The sequence below is a fragment of the Mustelus asterias genome, chromosome 31, assembly GCF_964213995.1.
Source record: "Mustelus asterias chromosome 31, sMusAst1.hap1.1, whole genome shotgun sequence".
Lineage (NCBI taxonomy): Eukaryota > Metazoa > Chordata > Chondrichthyes > Carcharhiniformes > Triakidae > Mustelus > Mustelus asterias.
Genome location: NC_135831.1, coordinates 2,878,580 through 2,899,973, shown reverse-complemented (window position 1 = coordinate 2,899,973; position 21,394 = coordinate 2,878,580). Strand labels below are relative to the sequence as shown.

Sequence of the window (21,394 nt, the reverse complement as noted above, 5' to 3'; positions counted from 1 at the left end):
CTGGAGCAAGGCTGGTGTTGTGCTGCCTTTTCGAATGGGAGGCAGAAGAAGCAGTGTAATTTTAGTTTAACATCTGTCTTCTGAGCTCAGTTGGGTAACGCTCTTACTTCTCAAAGTCACAAGGCTGCGGTGGGGGTGGGGAGGGCGGGGGGGGGTGGGGGTGGGGGGGCATGGGCGGGGGAGGGTTCGAGTTTCACTCCAGAGACTTGAGCAGATGAATCCGGGACTGACAGACAGTTCACTGCAACGCTGCAGGGGCTGCCTTTCAGGCAAGTCATTACTCGCAGGCCCCTGTCCCGCCAGATGGACCTAAAGGATCCACTGGTACTGTGTGTGCGAACAGTCGTGGTGCTACCCCGGCTTCTGGTTGTCCCATAAAAACCACCAAAAAAGACAATCCAGATTATTTAACTTCATTGCTGTTTGTCGGTCTTCGCTGGGAGCCAGCTGGCTCCAGTAACTTGTGATCGTCACGCTTCAGAAGCATTTAATTATCAGTGACCAGCTCTGGGGACGATACGAGGGTAGTGCGAAAGGCTCCACTTAAAAGCGGGTCTATTTCTTTCCGATCTACCGGCACGGAATATTTTAAAACCTCTTAACTCAGGATAAAATTACGATTTATCCGGATTAATTCCGGATTATATCTTGATCGTAAATTGGCATCCCATCCGTCAGTTTAAACATTCACTCCCTCCATTGCCGACGCACAGTGGCCGCCATGTGTACCATCATGTGTTCAAGGAATTGCAGAGGCTGAGGGGAGATCTGATAGAGATTTGATTTGATTTATTGTTGTCACATGTACTGGGATACAGTGAAAAGTATTGTTTCTTGCGCGCTATGCAGGCAAAGCAGACCGTTCATAGAGAACACAAGAGAGAAGGAAAGGAGAGAGGACGGCACGGTAGCACAGTGGTTTGGGCGGCACGGTAGCACAGTGGTTGGGCGGCACGGTAGCACAGTGGTTTGGGCGGCACGGTAGCACAGTGGTTGGGCGGCACGGTAGCACAGTGGTTGGCACTGCTGCTTCACAGCTCCAGGGTCCCGGGTTCGATTCCCGGCTCGGGTCACTGTCTGTGTGGAGTTTGCACATTCTCCTCGTGTCTGCGTGGTTTCCTCCGGGTGCTCCGGTTTCCTCCCACAGTCCAAAGATGTGCGGGTTAGGTTGATTGGCCTGGTTAAAAATTGCCCCTTAGAGTCCTGAGATGCGTACATTAGCGGGTAAAATATGTGGGGGTAGGGCCTGGGTGGGATTGTGGTCGGTGCAGACTCGATGGGCCGAATGGCCTCCTTCTGCACTGTAGGGTTTCTATGAGAGTGCAGAATGTAGTGTTACAGTCATAGCTAGGGTGTATAGAAACATAGAAAAACTACAGCACAAAACAGGCCCTTCGGCCCCACAAGTTGTGCCGAACATATCCCTACCTTTTAGGCCGACCTATAACCCTCCACCCTATTAAGTCCCATGTACTCATCCAGGAGTCTCTTAAAAGACCCTATTGAGTTCGCCTCCACCACCACTGACGGCAGCCGATTCCACTCGCCCACCACACTCTGTGTGAAAAACTTACGATGTGGAGATGCCGGCGTTGGACTGGGGTGGGCACAGTAAGAAGTCTCACAACACCAGGTTAAAGTCCAACAGGTTTATTTGGTAGCTGTGCTCCGAAAGCTTATGGTATTTGCTACCAGATAAACCTGTTGGACTTTAACCTGGTGTTGTGAGACTCCTTACTGTGAAAAACTTACCCCCAACATTTCCCCTGTACCTACCCCCCAGCACCTTAAACCTGTGTCCTCTCGTAGCAGCCATTTCCACCCTGGGAAAAAACCTCTGAGAGTCCACCCGATCTATGCCTCTCAACATCTTATACACTTCTATTAGGCCTCCTCTCATCCTACGTCTCTCCAAGGAGAAAAGACCGAGCTCCCTCAGCCTATCCTCATAAGGCATGCCACTCATAGATCAGCTGAATGCGAGGTAGGCCCGTTCAAAAGTCTTGACAGCAGCAGGGAAGAAGCTGCTCTTGAGTCGGTTGGTCCGTGTCCTCAGACTTTTGTGTCTTTTTCCTGACGGACTGTGGGAGGAAACCGGAGCACCCGGAGGAAACCCATGCAGAGACGGGGCGAAGGTCCACACAGACAGTGACCCAAGCCGGGAATCACTGTGCTCCCGTGCCGCCCCGCACAGTGGTTAGCAACTGCTGCCTCACAGCGCCAAGGGCCCAGGCTCGGACTTTTTTCTTTGGAGCGCAGGAGACTGAGGGCTGATCTTATAGGGGGTGTCTAAGATCACGAGTAGAAGAGCCACAACACCAGGTTAAAGTCCCGACGGGTTTATTTGGAATCACGAGCTTTCGGAGCGCCGCTCCTTCATCAGGTGAGTCAGCTGAAGGAGCAGCGCTCCGAAAGCTCGTGATTCCAGATAGACCCGTTGGACTTTTAACCTGGCGTGGTGAGGCCTCTTACTGTGCCCCACCCCAGTCCAACGCCGGCACCTCCACATTAAGATCATGAGAGTCATGGATAGGGTGAATACAGTCAGTCTTTTTCCCAGGGTTGGGGAATCGAGAGCTAGAGGGCATTCATTGGTTTAGGTTAAGAGGGGAAAGAATTAATGGGAACCTGAGGAGCAACATGTTTACACAGAGGGTGGTACGTATATGGAATGAGCTGTCGGAGGAACTGGTTGAGACAGGGACATCGACAACATTTAAAAGGCATTCGGACAGATACATGGATATGAAAGGTTTCGCAGCGGTTAGCACTGCTGCCTCACAGACACAGAATCATAGAGGTTTACAGCATGGAAACAGGCCCTTCGGCCCAACTTGTCCATGCCGCCCTTTTTTTTAAAACCCCTAAACTAATCCCAATTGCCTGCATTTGGCCCATATCCCTCTATACCCATCTTACCCATGTAACTGTCTAAATGCTTTTTAAAAGATAAAATTGTACCCGCCTCTACTACTACCTCTGGCAGCTTGTTCCAGACACTCACCACCCTCTGTGTGAAAAAAGTGCCCCTCTGGACACTTTTGTATCTCTCCCCTCTCACCTTAAACCTGTGCCCTCTAGTTTTAGACTCCCCTACCTTTGGGAAAAGATATTGACTATCTAGCTGATCTGTGCCCCTCATTATTTTATAGACCTCTATAAGATCACCCCTCAGCCTCCTACGCTCCAGAGAAAAAAGTCCCAGTCTGTCCAGCCTCTCCTTATAACTCAGTCCATCAAGTCCCCGGTAGCATCCGAGTAAATCTTTTCTGCACTCTTTCTAGTTTAATAATATCCTTTCTATAATAGGGTGACCAGAACTGCACACAGTATTCCAAGTGTGGCCTTACCAATGTCTTGTACAACTTCAACAAGACGTCCCAACTCCTGTATTCAATGTTCTGACCGATGAAACCAAGCATGCCGAATGCCTTCTTCACCACTCTGTCCACCTGTGACTCCACTGGGTTCGATTCCCAGCTTGGGTCACCGTGCACATTCTCCCCAGTGCCTGCGTGGGTTTCCTCCGGGTGCTCCGGTTTCCTCCCACAGTCCGAAAGACCGTGCCGGTTAGGGTGCACCGGCCGTGCTAAATTCTCCCTCAGTGTTGGGTGAACAGGCGCCGGAATGTGGCGACTGGGGGGGATTTTCACAGTAACTTCATTGCAGTGTTAATGCAAGCCGACTTGTGACACTAATAAATAATCTTTAATTATCCCTCAGTGTTAACCCGAACAGGTGCCGGAATGTGGCGACTGGGGGGGATTTTCACAGTAACTTCATTGCAACGTTAATGTAAGCCTTACTTGAATAAATAAACTTTAAACGTTAGAGGGATATGGGCCAAATGCAGGCAAATGGGGTTTAGCTTAGATGGGCTTCTTGGTCAGCATGGACCAGTTTGGGCCGAAGGGCCTGTCTCCGTGCTGTAGATTCTATGATGATTCTAAGTGCTGCCCACAGGTTCTGTTTGCACATTCAGCTGACGCTCAGAACCCATCTGTGCTCGCAGGCTGACTAGTTTTAACTGGCCCAGCCACACTCGTTGCATCTTACATTTTGATTGTCATTTGCCAGTTTGCACTCAAGCTCTCTGGATATATATTGAAGCAGGGTGTATATAGAACATAGAACAGTACAGCACAGAACAGGCCCTTCGGCCCACGATGTTGTGCCGAGCTTTATCTGAAACCAAGATCAAGCTATTCCCACTCCTTATCATCCTGGTGTGCTCCATGTTCCCATCCAATAACCGCTTAGATGTTCCTAAAGTGTCTGACTCCACTATCACTGCAGGCAGTCCATTCCACACCCCAACCACTCTCTGCGTAAAGAACCTACCTCTGATATCCTTCCTGTATCTCCCACCACGAACCCTATAGTTATGCCCCCTTGTGATAGCTCCATCCACCCGAGGAAATAGTCTTTGAACGTTCACTCTTTCTATCCCCTTCATCATTTTATAAACCTCTATTAAGTCTCCCCTCAGCCTCCTCCGCTCCAGAGAGAACAGCCCGAGCTCCCTCAACCTTTCCTCATAAGACCTACCCTCCAAACCAGGCAGCATCCTGGTAAATCTCCTCTGCACTCTTTCCAGCGCTTCCACATCCTTCTTATAGTGAGGTGACCAGAACTGCACACAATATTCCAAATGTGGTCTCACCAAGGTCCTGTACAGTTGCAGCATAACCCCACGGCTCTTAAACTCCAAGCCCCTGTTAATAAAAGCTAACACACTTTTGGCCTTCTTCACAGCTCTATCCACTTGAGTGGCAACCTTTAGAGATCTGTGGATATGGACCCCAAGATCTCTCTGTTCCTCCACAGTCTTCAGAACCCTACCTTTGACCCTGTAATCCACATTTAAATTAGTCCTACCAAAATGAATCACCTCACATTTATCCGTATGGGAGAACGATGCATTCAGATTGTGCAGAAAGAAATTCTCTGAAAGTGACGGTAGTATGCTGTGGAGACTCTTAAATATTCAATTTAATATTAAGAGGAGGCGATGACCTCGTGGTATTATCGTTAGACTGTTAATCCAGAAACCCAGCTAATGTTCTGGGGGACCCGGGTTCGAATCCCCGCCACGGCAGAAGGTGGAATTTGAATTCAATAAAAAATATCTGGGATTAAGAATCTACTGATGACCCATTGTCAGAAAAACCCATCTGGTTCCCTTGAGGGAAGGAAATCTGCCGCCCTTACCCCGGTCTGGCCTACATGTGACTCCGGAGCCACAGCCAATGGGGTTGACTCTCAACTGCCCTCCAAGGGGCAACTAGGGATGGGCAATAAATGTTGGCACAGCCAGCGGCGCCCATGTCCCACGAATGAATAAAAAAATAAATGTGGGCTGGGGGTGGGTTGGTGGGGAGTGGTGGTGGTGGTATTCTGTGCACAGCTGACTGGCCAAGGGAAATGCCAGAACAAATGACGGTGGGCTAAAGGCAGAGTTATTGGACCGAATGGGGAGCTAAGTTGCAGTGAGTCGCAAGGCCTGGCCAGGGTAAAATGCTGTGTCAGGAAAGGCAGCATCTTAGCGTGTGTGCAGTAAGGCATCAAGCCTGCAGAGGATGCTCACGGACTCAGATGACATACAAGCAAGCAACCTCAGTGCAAGAGTTAAAGTGTAAGGGCCCTGAAAAGCTCTAGGGCAGCAAGCAGATCAGAGGCGGCACAGCGGGTTAGCACTGCTGCCTCACAGAGCCGGGGACCCGGGTTCGATTTCCTGGCCTCGGGTCACTGTCTGTGCGGATCCTGCCCGTCTTCTCCCCCGTATCTGCGTGGGTTTCCTCCGGGAGCTCCCGGTTTCCTCCCACACTCTGAAAGACGTGCGGGTTAGGGTGCATTGGCCGTGCTAAATTCTCCCTCAGTTAAAGTAAAAGTTTGTTTATTAGTCACAAGTAAGGCTTACGTTAACACTGCAATGAAGTTACTGTGAAAATCCCCCGAGTCGCCAGGCAGAGTGGCAGTGGACCCACCTTCCCACCGCCCCCCCCCCGCCATCGATCTCAAGCAGAGAGCTCGGCACTTACCTCCTCACTAACCCTCACTGATGGAGTGCCCGAATCGGTCTTATGTAGAGCATGTCTGTTTCGCGCCGATTCAGGATGGTCGAACGCGGTGGTAAAGGGGGAAAGTGCCGGTGAGGTTGGGCGTGCAGCCCATTAAGTCAGTTTAAATGCATTTAAATGGCCGTCGTGCCCGTTTCAGGCGCGGTCCCAATCGTGGCCATTTTCGGGCCTTGGTAAAGGGGGAACCGGTGCAGAGAGCATGAGTGGGCTTCCCATTCTAGATCCTGCCTGATTCTCAGAACATTGTGTCCTGGGATCTTTGGGGAAATCCTTGATTTGATTTGTTATTGTCACATGTATTGGGATTCAGTGAAAAGTATTGTTTCTTGCGCGCTATACAGACAAAGCATACCGTTCATAGAGTACATAGGGGAGAAGGATTTGATTTATTATTGTCACATGTATCGGGATACAGTGAAAAGTATTGTTTCTTGCGCACTATACAGACAAAGCATACCGCTCATAGAGTACGTAGGGGAGAAGGATTTGATTTATTATTGTCACATGTATTGGGATACAGTGAAAAGTATTGTTTCTTGCGTGCTATACAGACAAAGCATACCGCTCATAGAGTACGTAGGGGAGAAGGATTTGATTTGATTTATTATTGTCACATGTATTGGGATACAGTGAAAAGTATTGTTTCTTGCACGCTATACAGACAAAGCATACCGTTCATAGAGAAGGAAAGGAGAGTGTGCAGAATGTAGTGTTACAGTCACAGCTAGGGTGTAGAGAAAGATCAACTTAATGCGAGGTAGGTCCATTCAAAAGTCTGACGGCAGCAGGGAAGAAGCTGTTCTTGAGTTGGTTGGTCCGTGACCTCAGACCTTTGTGTCTTTTTCCCGACGGAAGAAGGTGGAAGAGAGAATGTCCGGGGTGCGTGGGGTCCTTGATTATGCCGGCTGCTTTTCCCCGAGGCAGCGGGAAGTGTAGACAGAGTCAATGGATGGGAGGCTGGTTTGCGTGATGGATTGGGCTACATTCACGACCTTTTGTAGTTCCTTGTGGTCTTGGGCAGATCAGGAGCCCAGACCAAGCTGTGATACACCCAGAAAGAATGCTTTCTATGGTGCATCTGTAAAAGTTGGTGAGAGTCGTAGCTGACATGCCAAATTTCCTTCGTCTTCTGAGAAAGTAGAGGTGTTGGTGGGGCTTTCTTAACTATAGCGTCGGCATGGGGGGGACCAGGACAGGTTGTTGATGATCTGGACAGCTAGAAACCCGAAGCTCTCGGCCCTTTGTCGAGAGCTTATTGCCCACCCTCCCCCCCTCAGCCTCCATCTTTCCAGGGAGAACAATCCCAGTTTATTCAATCTCTCCTCACAGCTAATACCCTGTGGCCCTGCTGTCCCTGGAGCTCGGTCGTCTCAAGGTCACCACTCTGAACTCTCTCCTCACCCTTTCGATCCCTGGAAATAAAGCTGCAGCTTGAACTGCTCAGGCTCACTGGACGTAGACTCACAACCACCAGGTTAAAGTCCAACAGTTTTATTTGGTAGCACAAGCTTTCGGAGCGCTGCACCTTCATCAGGACTCACTGGCTTCATTGTAGCTCGCTTAAGTTTATTAGTGTCATGAGTATTCTTACACTAACACCGCAATGAATTACAGAATAGAATTATACAGTGCAGAAAGAGGCCACTCGGCCCGTTGAGTCTGCACCGACCACAATCCCACCCAGGCCCTATCCCCATAACCCCATGCACTTACCCTAGCCAGTCCCCCTTACACTAAGGGACACTTTATCATGACTAATCCACCTAACCCGCACATCTTTCGGACTGTGGGAGGAAACCGGAGCACCCGGAGGAAACCCAGGCAGACACGGGGAGAACGTGCAGACTCCGCGCAGACAGTGACCCAAGCCGGGAATCGAACCCGGGTCTCTGGTGCTGTGAGGCAGCGGTGCTAACCACTGTGTCACCGTGCCGCCCACATGAAGTTACTGTGAAATTCCCTGAGTCGCCACACTCAGGCGCCTGTCCGGGTAACACTGAGGGAGAATTCAGCACGGCCAATGCACCCTAACCAGCACGTCTTTCGGACTGTGGGAGGAAACCGTAGGAAACCCACGCAGACACGGGGGGAGAACGTGCAGACTCCACACAGACAGTGACCCGAGCCGGGAATCGAACCCCCCAGTCCCCGGCGCTGTGAGGCAGCAGCGCTAACCCACTGCCCCGCCGGTCCTGCCCCCTTCGCAGGGGATTTTGTTTTGGTGAGAGTGTCGAGGGAGATCCCCTCATCACACCCCAGCAAGGGGTCACATCCGAGATTGTCAAGAAACATAGAAAATAGGTGTGCCTGTAGGCCATTCGTCCCTTCAAGCCTGAACCTCCACTCAATGGCTGAACATGGCTGGTCATGCGCTTTCAGTATCCCAATCCCACTTTCCCTCCACACCCCCTTGATCCCTTTAGCCGCAAGGGCCACGTCCAGCTCCCTCTTGAACGTATCTAACAGACTGGCTCCCAACAGCTTTCTGTGGTGGAGAATCCCACGGGTTCACAACTCTCTGAGTGAAGAAATTCTTCCTCATCTTAGTCCTGAATGGCTTACCCCTTTACCCTTAGACTGTGACCCCCTAGTTCTGGACTTTCCCAACATCCTTCCCGCATCTCCCCTGTCCGGTCCCATCAGGATTGTTTCTATGAGATCCCCCACCCCGCCCACCCCATTCTTCTCAATCCCAGTGGGTACAAGCCCAGTCGCGTGGGCCGCGTCCGGCTCCCTCTTCCTAACCAACTGGCCCCCGACAGCTTTCTGTGGGAGGGAATTCCACCGGTTTGCAAAACAACTTTGCCTCAAAAAGCAGTTCCAGTAAAAATTCAACGATGTTACGAATGGAGTTATTCGCCGCTCAGCTTCCTGTTTGTTGCCCTTTTAAAATTAAAGGTCTTGGAATAATGAAGCGGTCTTTTATTTCATTGCTCACAGAAAACAGTAAGAAGTTGCGACACAAAGTGAAGAGCTTACAGGAGAGCAGTGAGCCGTCGCTTGTCAGGTTAGTGTCCGGACAGAAATTTGTTCGCTACCACCGTACCGTGGCTATAAGAGCTGGTCAGAGGCTGGGAATCCTGCGGCGAGTAACTCACCTCCTGACTCCCCCCCCAAGGCCTGTCCACCATCGACAAGGACACAAGTCAGGAGTGTGATGGAATACTCCCCACTCGCCCGGATGGATGCGGCTCCCAACAACACTCGAGAAGCTCGACACCATCCGGGACAAAGCAGCTTGATTGGCACCCCATCCACAAACATCCACTCCCTCCACCACCGACGCTCAGGAGCAGCCGCGTGTACCATCTACAAGATGCACTGCAGCAACTCACCAAAGATCCTTAGACAGCACCTTCCAAAACCACTGTGGTAAACCACTGTTAGCTCATTGCCTGTGTGTGTGTGTGTGTGTGTGTGACATGCCTGGACATGCCCCTGCCGGCCCCGCCTGGGACTCCTCCCCCCCTGGTCCAGGTTTAAAGGTGACAGCTCCCCACCCCACTGCCTCAGTCTCTGGACCACTTCATCGGCATGGGTGTGCTCCAAGTCTTTTGCTAATAAAAGCCTATTTGTTCTTGCATACAAACTAGTCTTCGCTCGATTGATAGTGCATCACCCACGACTACTTCCAGCTAGAAGGACAAGGGCAGCAGACACATGGGGAACACCCCCACCTGCAAGTTCCCCTCCGAGCCACTCACCATCCCGACTTGGAAATATATCGGCCGTTCCTTCGCAGTGGCTGGGGTCAAAATCCTGGAATTCCCTCCCTAGCGGCATTGTGGGTCAACCCACAGCACGTGGCCTGCAGCGGGTTCAAGATGGCGGCTCCCCCACCACCTTCTCAAGGGGCAACGAGGGATGGGCAATAAATGCTGGACCCAGCCGGCGACGCCCCATGTCCCACGGATGAATTTTTTAAAAACCCGTAACACCTTTCCGAGTATTAATTACTCGGGTGACAAGTTGCTCCCCAACGGGACCCCGGGGGGGGGCGGGATTTTCCCACCGCGTTCGCCCCCGATGAGCCCCGCCCGAGGTCAGAGGACCTTCGCCAATCCGTGTCCCGTTTCGCTACGTGGCGGGCGGGATGGGAACATTCCGCCCGGGAACTTTAACCAGGTCAATGACGTGTCCTTCGTCTTGCTGAGACGCCGGTGGCATCCGTGCTTGATTTTTTTTTTAACCTGCGCTCAAAAGTGAAATGTCCCTCCCCACGCAGCGAGAACACCGTGTCGACAGAGCCTCCGGTCGCCAGAGGCGGCGAGGATCCGGAGACACAGGGCGTGAGGAAAATCAAGAGCAAGTCAAAGGAGAAAAGGCTCAACAAACTGTCTCGGAAAAGCAAAACTCTCACCAATGCAAGTAAGCAACGAGTAAAATCCCGCGCCTCTAATTGATTGTGTGGAGGGCGGCACGGTGGCGGCACGGTGGGGTTAGCGCTGCTGCCTCACGGCGCCAGGGACCCGGGTTCGATTCCCGGCTCAGGGTCACTGTCTGTGCGGAGTCTGCACGTTCTCCTCATGTCTGCGAGGGTTCCCTCCGGGTGCTCCGGTTTCCTCCCACACTCTGAAAGATGTGCGGGTTAGGGTGCATTGGCCATTGCTAAATTGACCCTTCATGTCAGGGGGATTAGCAGGGGAAAGGGCCTGGGTGGGATTTTGTCAGTTCAGGCTCGATGGGCCGAATGGCGCAGCGGTTAGCACTGCTGCCTCACAGCGCCAGGGACCCGGGTTCGATTCCAGCTTGGGGTCACTGTCTGTGTGGAGTCTGCACGTTCTCCTCGTTTCTGCGTGGGTTTCCTCCGGGTGCTCCGGTTCCCTCCCACAGTCTGAAAGATGAGTAGGTTAGGTGGATTGGCCATGCTAAATTGCCCCTTATGTCCAAAGATGTGTAGATTAAGTGGATTGGCCATGCTAAATTGCCCCTTAGTGTCCAAAGATGTGCGGGGTTAGATGGACTGGCCATGCTAAATTGCCCCTTAGTGTCCAAAGATGTGCACGTTAGGGGGATTGGCCATGCTAAATTGCCCCTTAGTGTCCAAAGATGTGCAGGTTGGGTGGATTGGCCATGCTAAATTGTCCCTTAGTGTCCAAACATGTGCAGGTTAGGTGAATTGGCCATGCTAAATTGTCCCTTAGTGTCCAAAGATGTGCAGGTTAGATGGATTGGCCATGCTAAATTGCCCCTTAGTGTCCAAAGATGTGCAGGTTAGGTGGATTGGCCATGCTAAATTGCCCTTAGTGTCCAAAGATGTGTAGGTTAGGTGGATTGGCCATGCGAAATTGCCCTTAGTGTCCAAAGATGTGCAGGTTAGGTGGATTGGCCATGCTAAATTGCCCTTAGTGTCCAAAGATGTGCAGGTTAGGTGGATTGGCCATTCTAAATTGCCCTTAGTGTCCAAAGATGTGTAGGTTAGGAGGATTGGCCATGCGAAATTGCCCCTTAGTGTCCAAAGACATACTGGTTAGGGTGCATTGGCCGTGTTAAATTCTCCCTCGGTGTTACCCGAACAGGCGCCGGAGTGTGGGCGACTGGGGGGATTTTCACAGTAACTTCATTGCGATGTTAATGTAAGCCTTACTTGTGATACCAATAAATAAACTTTGAAACAAAATACGGATAATTGTCGGCGTTAACTATCAGAGAGATTTCTGGACAGTAATTCTTTTTCTCATAACCCTCTCGTCATCAGATGAGATAAACGAAGAAAACCGGGAGGGACGAAAGCACAAACGGAAAGGCCAGCCAAAGAAAATCGTTCAGGACTACACCAAGTTCATCGACGATGATGAGGAAACCGCATTAGGTAAGCGCACCTGAGCGATGTGGCCGGTCGCATTGCTGTCTGACGCAGATAACCTTTGCAGCACGTCTAAATGTTTGGTGAGGATTGTCAAGGCAGTGTGTGCGTGGTCAAACACCGTGCGGTGTCCGTGCGTGGATGTTCAATTTCGATTCGGTTTATTATTGTCACATGTATTGGGATACAGTGAAAAGTATTGTTTCTTGCGCGCTATACAGACAGAGCATACCGTTCATAGAGTACACAGGGGAGAAGGATTTGATTTGATTTATTATTGTCACACAGAACACAGAACATTACAGCGCAGTACAGGCCCTTCGGCCCTCGATGTTGCGCCGACCTGTGAAACCAATCTAAAGCCCATCTAATCTACACTATTCCAATATCATCCATATGTTTATCCAATGACCCTTTAAATGCCCTTAATGTTGACGAGTCCACTACTGTTGCAGGCAGGGCATTCCACGCCCTTACTACTCTCTGAGTAAAGAAACTACTTCTGACATCTGTCCTATATCTCTCACCCCTCAATTTAAAGCTATGTCCCCTTGTGCTAGCCAACACCATCCGAGGAAAAAGGCTCTCACTATCCACCCTATCTAATCCTCTGATCATCTTGTATGCCTCTATTAAGTCACCTCTTAACCTTCTTCTCTCTAACGAAAACAGCCTCAAGTCACTCAGCCTTTCCTCATAAGACCTTCCCACCATACCAGGCAACATCCTGGTAAATCTCCTCTGCACCCTTTCCAACACTTCCACATCTTTCCTATAATGCGGCGACCAGAACTGTACGCAATACTCCAAATGCGGCCGCACCAGAGTTTTGTACAGTTGCAGCATGACCTCCTGGCTCCGAAACTCAATCCCTCTACCAATAAAAGCAAACACACCGTACGCCTTCTTAACAACCCTATCAACCTGGGTGCCAACTTTCAGGGATCTATGCACATGGACACCCAGATCCCTCTGCTCATCCACACTACCAAATATCTTACCATTAGCCCAGTACTCTGTATTCCTGTTACTTCTTCCAAAGTGAATCACCTCACACTTCTCCGCATTAAACTCCATTTGCCATGTATTGGGATACAGTGAAAAGTATTGTTTCTTGCGCGCTCTACAGACAAAGCATACCGTTCATAGAGAAGGAAACGAGAGAGTGCAGAATGCAGTGTTGCAGTCACCGTTAGGATGTAGAGAAAGATCAGCTTAATATAAGGTAGGACCATTCCAACGTCTGACAGCAGCAGGGAAGAAGCTGTTCTTGAGTCGGTTGGTACGTGACCTCAGACTTTTGTATCTTTTTCCCGATGGAAGAAGGTGGAAGAGAGAATGTCCGGGGTGCGTGGGGTCCTTGATTATGCTGGCTGCTTTTCCCGAGGCAGCGGGAAGTGTGGACAGAGTCAATGGATGGGAGGCTGGGTTTGCGTGATGGATTGGGCTACATTCACGACTCTTTGTAGTTTCTTGCGGCCTTGGGCAGAGCAGGAGCCCATACCAAGCTGTGATACAACCAGAAAGAATGCTTTCTATGGTGCATCTGTAAAAGTTGGTGGGAGTTATAGCAAAGGTGCTGAATTTCCTTCGTCTCCTGAGAAAGTAGAGGAATTGATTACCTGTCCAAATAGTACAGGGCATTGGTGAGGCCGCAGCTGGAATACTGTGTGCAGTATTGGTCCCCTTATATGAGGAAGGATATATTGGCATTGGAGGGAGTGCAGAGAAGGTTCACCAGGTTGATACCGGAGATGAGGGGTTTGGATTATGAGGAGAGGCTGAGGAGATTGGGTTTGTACTCGTTGGAGTTTAGAAGGATGAGGGGGGATCTTATGGAGACTTATAAGATAATGCGGGGGCTGGATAGGGTGGAGGCGGAGAGATTCTTTCCACTTAGTAAGGAAGTTAAAACTAGAGGACACAGCCTCAAAATAAAGGGGGGTCGGTTTAAGACAGAGTTGAGGAGGAACTTCTTCTCCCAGAGGGTGGTGAATCTCTGGAATTCTCTGCCCGCTGAGGTGGTGGAGGCTACCTCGCTGAATATGTTTAAAGCACGGATGGATGGATTCCTGATCGGTAAGGGAATTAAGGGTTATGGGGATCAGGCGGGTAAGTGGAACTGATCCACGTCAGATCAGCCATGATCTTATTGAATGGCGGGGCAGGCTCGAGGGGCTAGATGGCCTACTCCTGCTCCTATTTCTTATGTTCTTATGTTCTTATTCAGACTGCTCATACATTGATGTTGTGTACCTGTCTCTCCCTCCCCAGTCTCCATGCACCCAAGCTGCCACCACTTTATTGAAGTTACTGGCTCCTCGGAGCGAGAGTTGGCCACTCAGCCCATCGAGCTATTTGTACTATTCAATTAGATTGTGGTTGATCTGTATCGCTTGGAATACTGGGTCCAATTCTGTTCGCCACACCACCAGGAGGACGTGGAGGCTTTGGAGTGAGGTTTACCAGAATGTTGCCTGGAATTGTACTCGTTGGAGTTTAGAAGGATGAGGGGGGATCTTATGGAGACTTATAAGATAATGCGGGGGCTGGATAGGGTGGAGGCGGAGAGATTCTTTCCACTTAGTAAGGAAGTTAAAACTAGAGGACACAGCCTCAAAATAAAGGGGGGTCGGTTTAAGACAGAGTTGAGGAGGAACTTCTTCTCCCAGAGGGTGGTGAATCTCTGGAATTCTCTGCCCACTGAGGTGGTGGAGGCTACCTCGCTGAATATGTTTAAAGCGCGGATGGATGGATTCCTGAGCGGTAAGGGAATTAAGGGTTATGGGGATCAGGCGGGTAAGTGGTACTGATCCACGTCAGATCAGCCATGATCTTATTGAATGGCGGGGCAGGCTCGAGGGGCTAGATGGCCTACTCCTGCTCCTATTTCTTATGTAATTGGAGAGTATTAGCTATGGGGAGAGATGGATAAACTGGGATTGTTCTCCCTGGAACGACGGAGGCTGAGGGGGCGACCTGATAGAAGTTTATAAAATTATGGGGGGTATGGATAGGATGAAGAGTTGAAAGTTTTTTCCCAGGGCAAAAATGACATGGGTGACACGGTGGTTAGCACTGCTGCCTCCACGGCGCCAGGGACCCGGGTTCGATTCCCGGCTTGGGGCCACTGTCTGTGCGGAGTCTGCACGTTCTCCCCCCGTGTCTGCGTGGGTTTCCTCCGGGTGCTCCGGTTTCCTCCCACAGTCCGAAGATGTGCCAGTTAGGGTGCATTGGCCCGTGCTAAATTCTCCCTCAGTGTTACCCGAACAGGAGCGTGGCGACTCGGGGATTTTCGTAGTAACTTCATTGCAGTGTTAATGCAATCTGCTTGTGACCAATAAATGATAAATAAATAAATAAATAAACAAATACAAAGAGGCACAAAGTCAAGGTAAGGGGGGGGGGGAAAGGTTTAGTGGAGATGTGCGGGGGGGGGGGGGAGTTGTTTTACACAGAGGGTGGTGGGGGTCTGGACTGCACTGCCAAGTGAGGTGATTGAGGCCGACACATTAGCGACATTTAAGACTTTTCTTGACAGGTATATGAACAGATGGGGAATGGAGGGATACAAGCGGTTGGTCTGGTTAGGACAACGTGATCGGCGCAGCCTTGGAGGGCCGAACTGCCTGGTCCGATGCTGTACTGTTCTTTATTCTTTGTATCTGAAGTCTTTACCCGACTCTGGTCCGCATCCCTGAATACTCTTACCCAGCAGAAGTTCCATTAACCTTAGTTTTGACATCTTCAATCCATCCGTCCAGGACATGCAACTCAGGGGAGAGAGAGAGAGTTTCAGATTGTTCAGCAGTTCCGTGAGTACCAGGCACCGTCTCCCCTGTTGCGGCTAAATGGCCATTACTCACGTGTACAGCTTTGATAGCGGGTTTCGATGCGTTGTTTGACTGTGAGAGCACGGTGGACCCTGACTCTCCCTCTCACTGGGGGGTCCACACATTCACGGTCTCTGCCAGAGTCGCCAGCTGGTGATCAGAAGTTGGCACCCAGTAGGAATTTCGGACTCTTTTCACCCATGGGCTTAGAGGCCGAATGCTGAGTCAGTTGAGACCCTTGAAGTTGGCACAGGGCGGTCGCACGGTGGGTTAGCGCCGCTGCCTCACAGCGCCAGGGGGACCCGGGTTCGATTCCCGGCTCGGGTCACCGTCTGCGCGGAGTCTGCACGTTCTCCTCCGTGTCTGCGTGGGTTTCCTCCGGGTGCCCCGGTTCCCTCCCACAGTCCGAAAGACCGTGCTGGTTAGGGTGGATTGGCCGTGATAAATTCTCCCTCAGCGTTACCCGAACAGGCGCCCAGGGGAGTTTTACAGTAACTTCATTGCAGCGTTAATGTGACAATAATGAATAAACTTTTAAAACATTCTCAACTCAAGGGGGTTGGACTGGTGACTTTTAATCCTGGGCTTCTCCTCCTGTCCCTTGGGGAATACTTCAGGAAGGTGGGTTCGTCCTGTTTGGGGAGGGGTGGGGTGCGGGGGGGTAGGGGAAAGACACCTTAAGGAGACATGCTGAGTGGGTAAATTGTTCCAAGTGGCAAAAGATTTGAGCACCAGGTCAGACAAGTTTAAAAACTTAGGAAGCTTGGTGCAGAGCATAAAGTTAAATAGGACTTTCTTTCCGCAAAGGGTCGTCAAAGTAAAGTTCATTTATTAGTCACAGGTTGGCTTACATTAACACCGCAATGAAGTTACTGTGAAAAATCCCCCAGTCGCCACACTCCGGGGGCGCCTGTTCGGGTAACACTAAGGGAGAACTTAGCACGGCCAATTGTGATGACTCCAGCCAGACTAATGGGGTCGGCTTGCCAGAGTATGAACTGTCCTAATTGATGGTTAAATCAGGGAGCCTCATGCCCCCTATTTAAAGCAGGTGTGTCAGACTCCCAGCCTGCATTCAGCAGGGAGGAACTGGAGAGCTGGCTGTCTACAGATGTATGGTGCAAATAAAGTAACTTGGTGACGGGACTTTCGCGCCTCCGTGGAGTTATTACACCAATGCACCTATGACCAGCACTGTGGGAGGAAACCGGAGCACCCGGAGGAAACCCACGCAGACACGGGGGGGGGGGGGGGGGGGGGGGAAGAACGCGCAGACTCCGCACAGACAGTGACCCCCAAGCCGGGATTGGGACCCCGGGGCGCCCTGGCGCTGTGAGGCAGCAGTGTTAACCCACCGTGCCATCATAGCGGGGGTGGGCTACAGACCGTGTAGAGGCCAGAGGTCTTAAATTTAGTTTAGAAAGGCGTCATGTGTCGGCGCAGGCTTGACAGCCTGAAGGGCCTGTTCCCGTACTCTGGTGTCCTTGGTCATAAGTTAATAGGCTGGTCATGACTATCTCCTGTGAGGGGGGGGCGGGGTTGGCGGAGGTGGGAATTTCTAGCCTTCTTCGCCCCAAGACCGGAAATTCCCGTCCGAGGTCAACAGACCTATCCGTGTCCCCGTCCGCTACAATTCCCGTGGCGGCGGGCGGGCGGGACAGGACAGGGAAATCCTGCGCCTGATCTTGTCATGATGCGTGGTAAAACTGCCCCCGTTTTAATTATGGGGACTTATTGGAAAAGGGGTTGAGTTGGACGGGCGAATGAGGCTAACAAGAATCGAATAAAATGCTAGATATTGAAAATTGAGTCAACTGGAAAGTTGTCAAAAGCCATCAGGGCAGCAAAAATCAGTTTAGATTTCCCCGCCCTTCCATCCCCCTCGTTGCCGAGGCGTGAATCATAGAATCCTACAGTGCAGAAAGAGGCCCTTCGGCCCATCGAGTCTGCACCGACCACAATCCCACCCAGGCCCTATCCCCATATCCCTACATATTTACCCACTAATCCCTCTAACCTACGCATCTCAGGACACTAAGGGGCAATTTAGAATAGTCAATCAACCTAACCCGCACATCTTTGGACTAAGGTAGTTGGTTAAATGTGTAGGGCAGCACTGGAGGAGGGGGAGCTGGGGGGGGGGGGGGGGGGGGGAGGTGGGGAAAGCGAGTGGGGGGGGGCAGTCAAAGATTCATATCTGATATTGTAATATCTCAATGGTTCTCATCCTCAGAGTTCAGCAACCGGCCCAGCCCCCCCTTCATCGTCACATCCAGGTCAGACACCACCAGAGGGAGCGGGTCCATGGAGCCTTCTCGCGGGGGCAGTAGCCAGGATATGGCAGCTGGCAACTCCGATCCTTGGGCCACTCCAACGGCTGTGCGAGACTACCCGCCAAAGGAGGAGGAGGAGGAGGAGAATGTCCGGGATAGCCCCGTCCAAAGTGCTTCCAGGAGTCTTCCCAGGGAGGGCGGGGGGGAGGTGGGCCCAGGCGGGGGCGCCTTGGCGTTTGGGTGCCAGCGGTCAGCGGGGGAGGTGGCCGAGGAGGTCCTGGCCTCCAGATTCCTGGAGCTGCAGCAGGAGGGGTTCCACGCGCTGCACCGGGACCTGATGCAGCTGCAGGAAACCCTGGGCGGAGGGTTCGACGGTTTCTCCCGGAGGTTAGGCAAGAGGCTGGCCAGGCTGTCCGGCCAGATGTCAGTCCTGGTGGAGCTCCTCCACGGCGTCAGCGCTGCCCTGCTGCCCGGCGCCCCCGCGCGAATCTCGGTGGCCTGCCAGACCTCCGACAAGGGGGTCCAGCAGGAGGCGATGCCCCTCCCCGCCTCCAGCAGGCAGCCGGATGCCACGGAGAGCCGGGTGCCCGCCGCCACTCCTTTGGCACCCGCCACGCTCAGGAACCGTCGGTCATCTGTGACGACTCGCAACGTCGAGACGCCCTCGAAGGTAGATAGAGCAGGCGTGTAAGGGGAGAGCCAAAGACCAGTGGTTTTGGCGCAGTTTAAAGTCTCAGCAGTCGGTGGAGTTTGTACAATAATAGCCTGTTATTTTAGCGGTTGTTTTGAGCTGGCCAGACCACTCTATGACTTTGAAAAGGAGGAGCAGTTCTGTTTGGCGACATGGTTTGATGGTGGAGGTAGTTGCGTGTTGACTTTTTTGTTCTATGCGGTTGAAACCAGCAGATGTGTAGGCAGTTCGTTTGCGAGCCTTTCCCCACCCCGCCACTCCCAAGGCCGTTTGGTTCCCCAGTCGTTTGCTAGTGAACAGAAGCGTGTGAGGCAATGGATTACCTCAGGATGCACAACGTGAAATTCCCACAGCGCGTGTTTATTTCCGCTTTGAAAATGTTCTCAGTTTCCGTTTCCCCGTCGGGTGCCATTTTAGATTTATTTTTTCCCTTTGGGGAAAGGGTGACGGCACATTGGTCAGCACTGCTGCCTCACAGCGCCAGGGACCCGGGTTCAATTCCGGCCTCGGGTCACTGTCTGTGTGGAGTTTGCACGTTCTCCCCCGTGCCTGCGTGGGTTTCCTCCGGGGGCTCCGGTTCCCTCCCACAGTCCGAAAGATGCGCAGGTTAGGTGGATTGGCCATGCTAAATTGCTCCTTAGTGTCCCAAGATGTGCAGGTTAGGTGGATTGGCCATGCTAAATTGCCCCCTGGTGTCCAAAGGTGCACAAATTAAGTGGATTAGCCATACTAAATTGCCCCTTAGTGTCCAAAGATGTGCGGGTTGGGTGGATTGGCCGTGCTAAATTGCCCCTTAGTGTCCAAAGATGTGCGGGTTGGGTGGATTGGCCATGCCAAATTGCCCCTTAGTGTCCCAAGATGTGCAAGTTAGGTGGATTGGCCATGCCAAATTGCCCCTTAGTGTCCCAAGATGTGCAAGTTAGGTGGATTGGCCATGCCAAATTGCCCCTTAGTGTCCCAAGATGTGCAAGTTAGGTGGATTGGCCATGCTGAATTGCCCCTTAGTGTCCAAAGGTGCGCAGATTAAGTGGATTAGCCATGCTAAATTGCCCCTTAGTGTCAAAGATGTGCAGGTTAGGTGGATTGGCCATGTTAAATTGCCGCTTAGTGTCAGGGTGACTAGCTAAGGTAAATGCCTGGGGTTATGGGGATAGGGTCTGGATGGGATTGTGGTTGGTGCAGACTCGATGGGCCGAATGGCCTCATTCCGCACTGTCGGAATTCTGTGATTCTATGGTACCGTGGAAACTGTGAACTTGGAGAATGCTGAAAAGGGAAGTCGTTCTAATGTCCAACAGAGAGGCGGGTGTGAGTTTAGCCGTACACGGTGCGTGCGCGTTCGGTGCCCTTCCACACCTTGCCGGGGAAGAAAAGGCGGAGTGGGAATTATCTCTCCGAGGGAGAAACCGCGCGCGGGAAAGATTAGACCATCCCAGAATGCACTCAGGTAACTATGAAGGTTAGACATCCCAGAATGCACTCAGGTAACTATGAAGGTTAGACCATCCCAGAATGCACTCAGGTAACTATGAAGGTTAGACCATCCCAGAATGCACTCAGGTAACTATGAAGGTTAGACCATCCCAGAATGCACTCAGGTAACTATGAAGGTTAGACCATCCCAGAATGCACTCAGGTTACTGTGAAGGTTAGATCATCCCAGAATGCACTCAGGTTACTATGAAGGTTAGACCATCCCAGAATGCACTCAGGTAACTATGAAGGTTAGACCATCCCAGAATGCACTCAGGTTACTATGAAGGTTAGACCATCCCAGAATGCACTCAGGTTACTATGAAGGTTAGACCATCCCAGAATGCACTCAGGTTACTATGAAGGTTAGACCATCCCAGAATGCACTCAGGTTACTATGAAGGTTAGACCATCCCAGAATGCACTCAGGTAACTATGAAGGCTGACTCCTTGGCGGAAGCCATTTTGCACACCACCTTGGTTGGTGATCGGTGCACAAGGGCAGGGTTGGAGGGACAAAAGAGGGGAACAGTTGCGGGGGGAAGGGCGGGTGCTTAACGTGAAGAGCAAAAGGTACCAATGTGTTTGTGTTTCCGTGTGTGAAACAATAAATAGTCCTGCCGATGCAACTCCTTAGTTTGTTGTTATTTTTCTCCTCACACTACGTACAAGGCATACTTGATTTGATTTGATTTATTTTTGTCACATGTATTGGGATACAGTGAAAAGTATTGTTTCTTGCGCGCTATACAGACAAAGCATACCGTTCATAGAGTACATAGGGGAGAAGGATTTGATTTATTATTGTCACATGTACTGGGATACAGTGAAAAGTATTGTTTCTTGCACGCTGTACAGGCAAAGCTTACTGTTCATAGAGTACATAGAGGAGAAGGATTTGATTTGATTTATTATTGTCACATCATAGAATCATAGAAACCCGACAGTGCAGGAAGAGCCCATTCGGCCCATCGAGTCTGCACGGACCACAATCCCACCCAGGCCCTACCCCCATATCTCTACATATTTTACCCGCTAATCCCTCTAACCTACACATCTCAGGACACTAAGGGCCAATTTTAGCACAGCCAATCAACCTAACCCGCACATCTTTGGACTGTGGGAGGAAACCGGAGCACCCGGAGGAAACCCACGCAGACACGAGGAGAATGTGCAAACTCCACACAGACAGTGACCCAAGCCGGGAATCGAACCCAGGTCCCTGGAGCTGTGAAGCA

The 21,394-nt window shown here is 51.3% G+C and overlaps 1 protein-coding gene across 1 annotated transcript; it reads left to right on the top strand.

Moving 5' to 3' along the window:
* The first annotated feature begins 201 nt into the window (after positions 1-201).
* Positions 202-20,783, top strand: LOC144481705 (uncharacterized). The gene is made up of 5 exons (XM_078200847.1): positions 202-269; positions 9,021-9,087; positions 10,306-10,448; positions 11,779-11,892; positions 17,953-20,783. Exons 1-5 carry the CDS (start codon positions 215-217, stop codon positions 18,681-18,683), a joined length of 1,110 nt encoding a protein of 369 aa, XP_078056973.1. The 5' UTR covers positions 202-214; the 3' UTR covers positions 18,684-20,783.
* Positions 20,784-21,394: the final 611 nt, after the last annotated feature.

Bases quoted from the DNA above. Each gene is read 5' to 3' on its own strand.
- LOC144481705 (XM_078200847.1), top strand. From the start codon at position 215: ATGAATCCGGGACTGACAGACAGTTCACTGCAACGCTGCAGGGGCTGC. The intron at 10,449-11,778 runs GTAAGCAACGAG...TCTCGTCATCAG, and splicing joins CAAAACTCTCACCAATGCAA to ATGAGATAAACGAAGAAAAC. The intron at 11,893-17,952 runs GTAAGCGCACCT...TCTCATCCTCAG, and splicing joins TGATGAGGAAACCGCATTAG to AGTTCAGCAACCGGCCCAGC.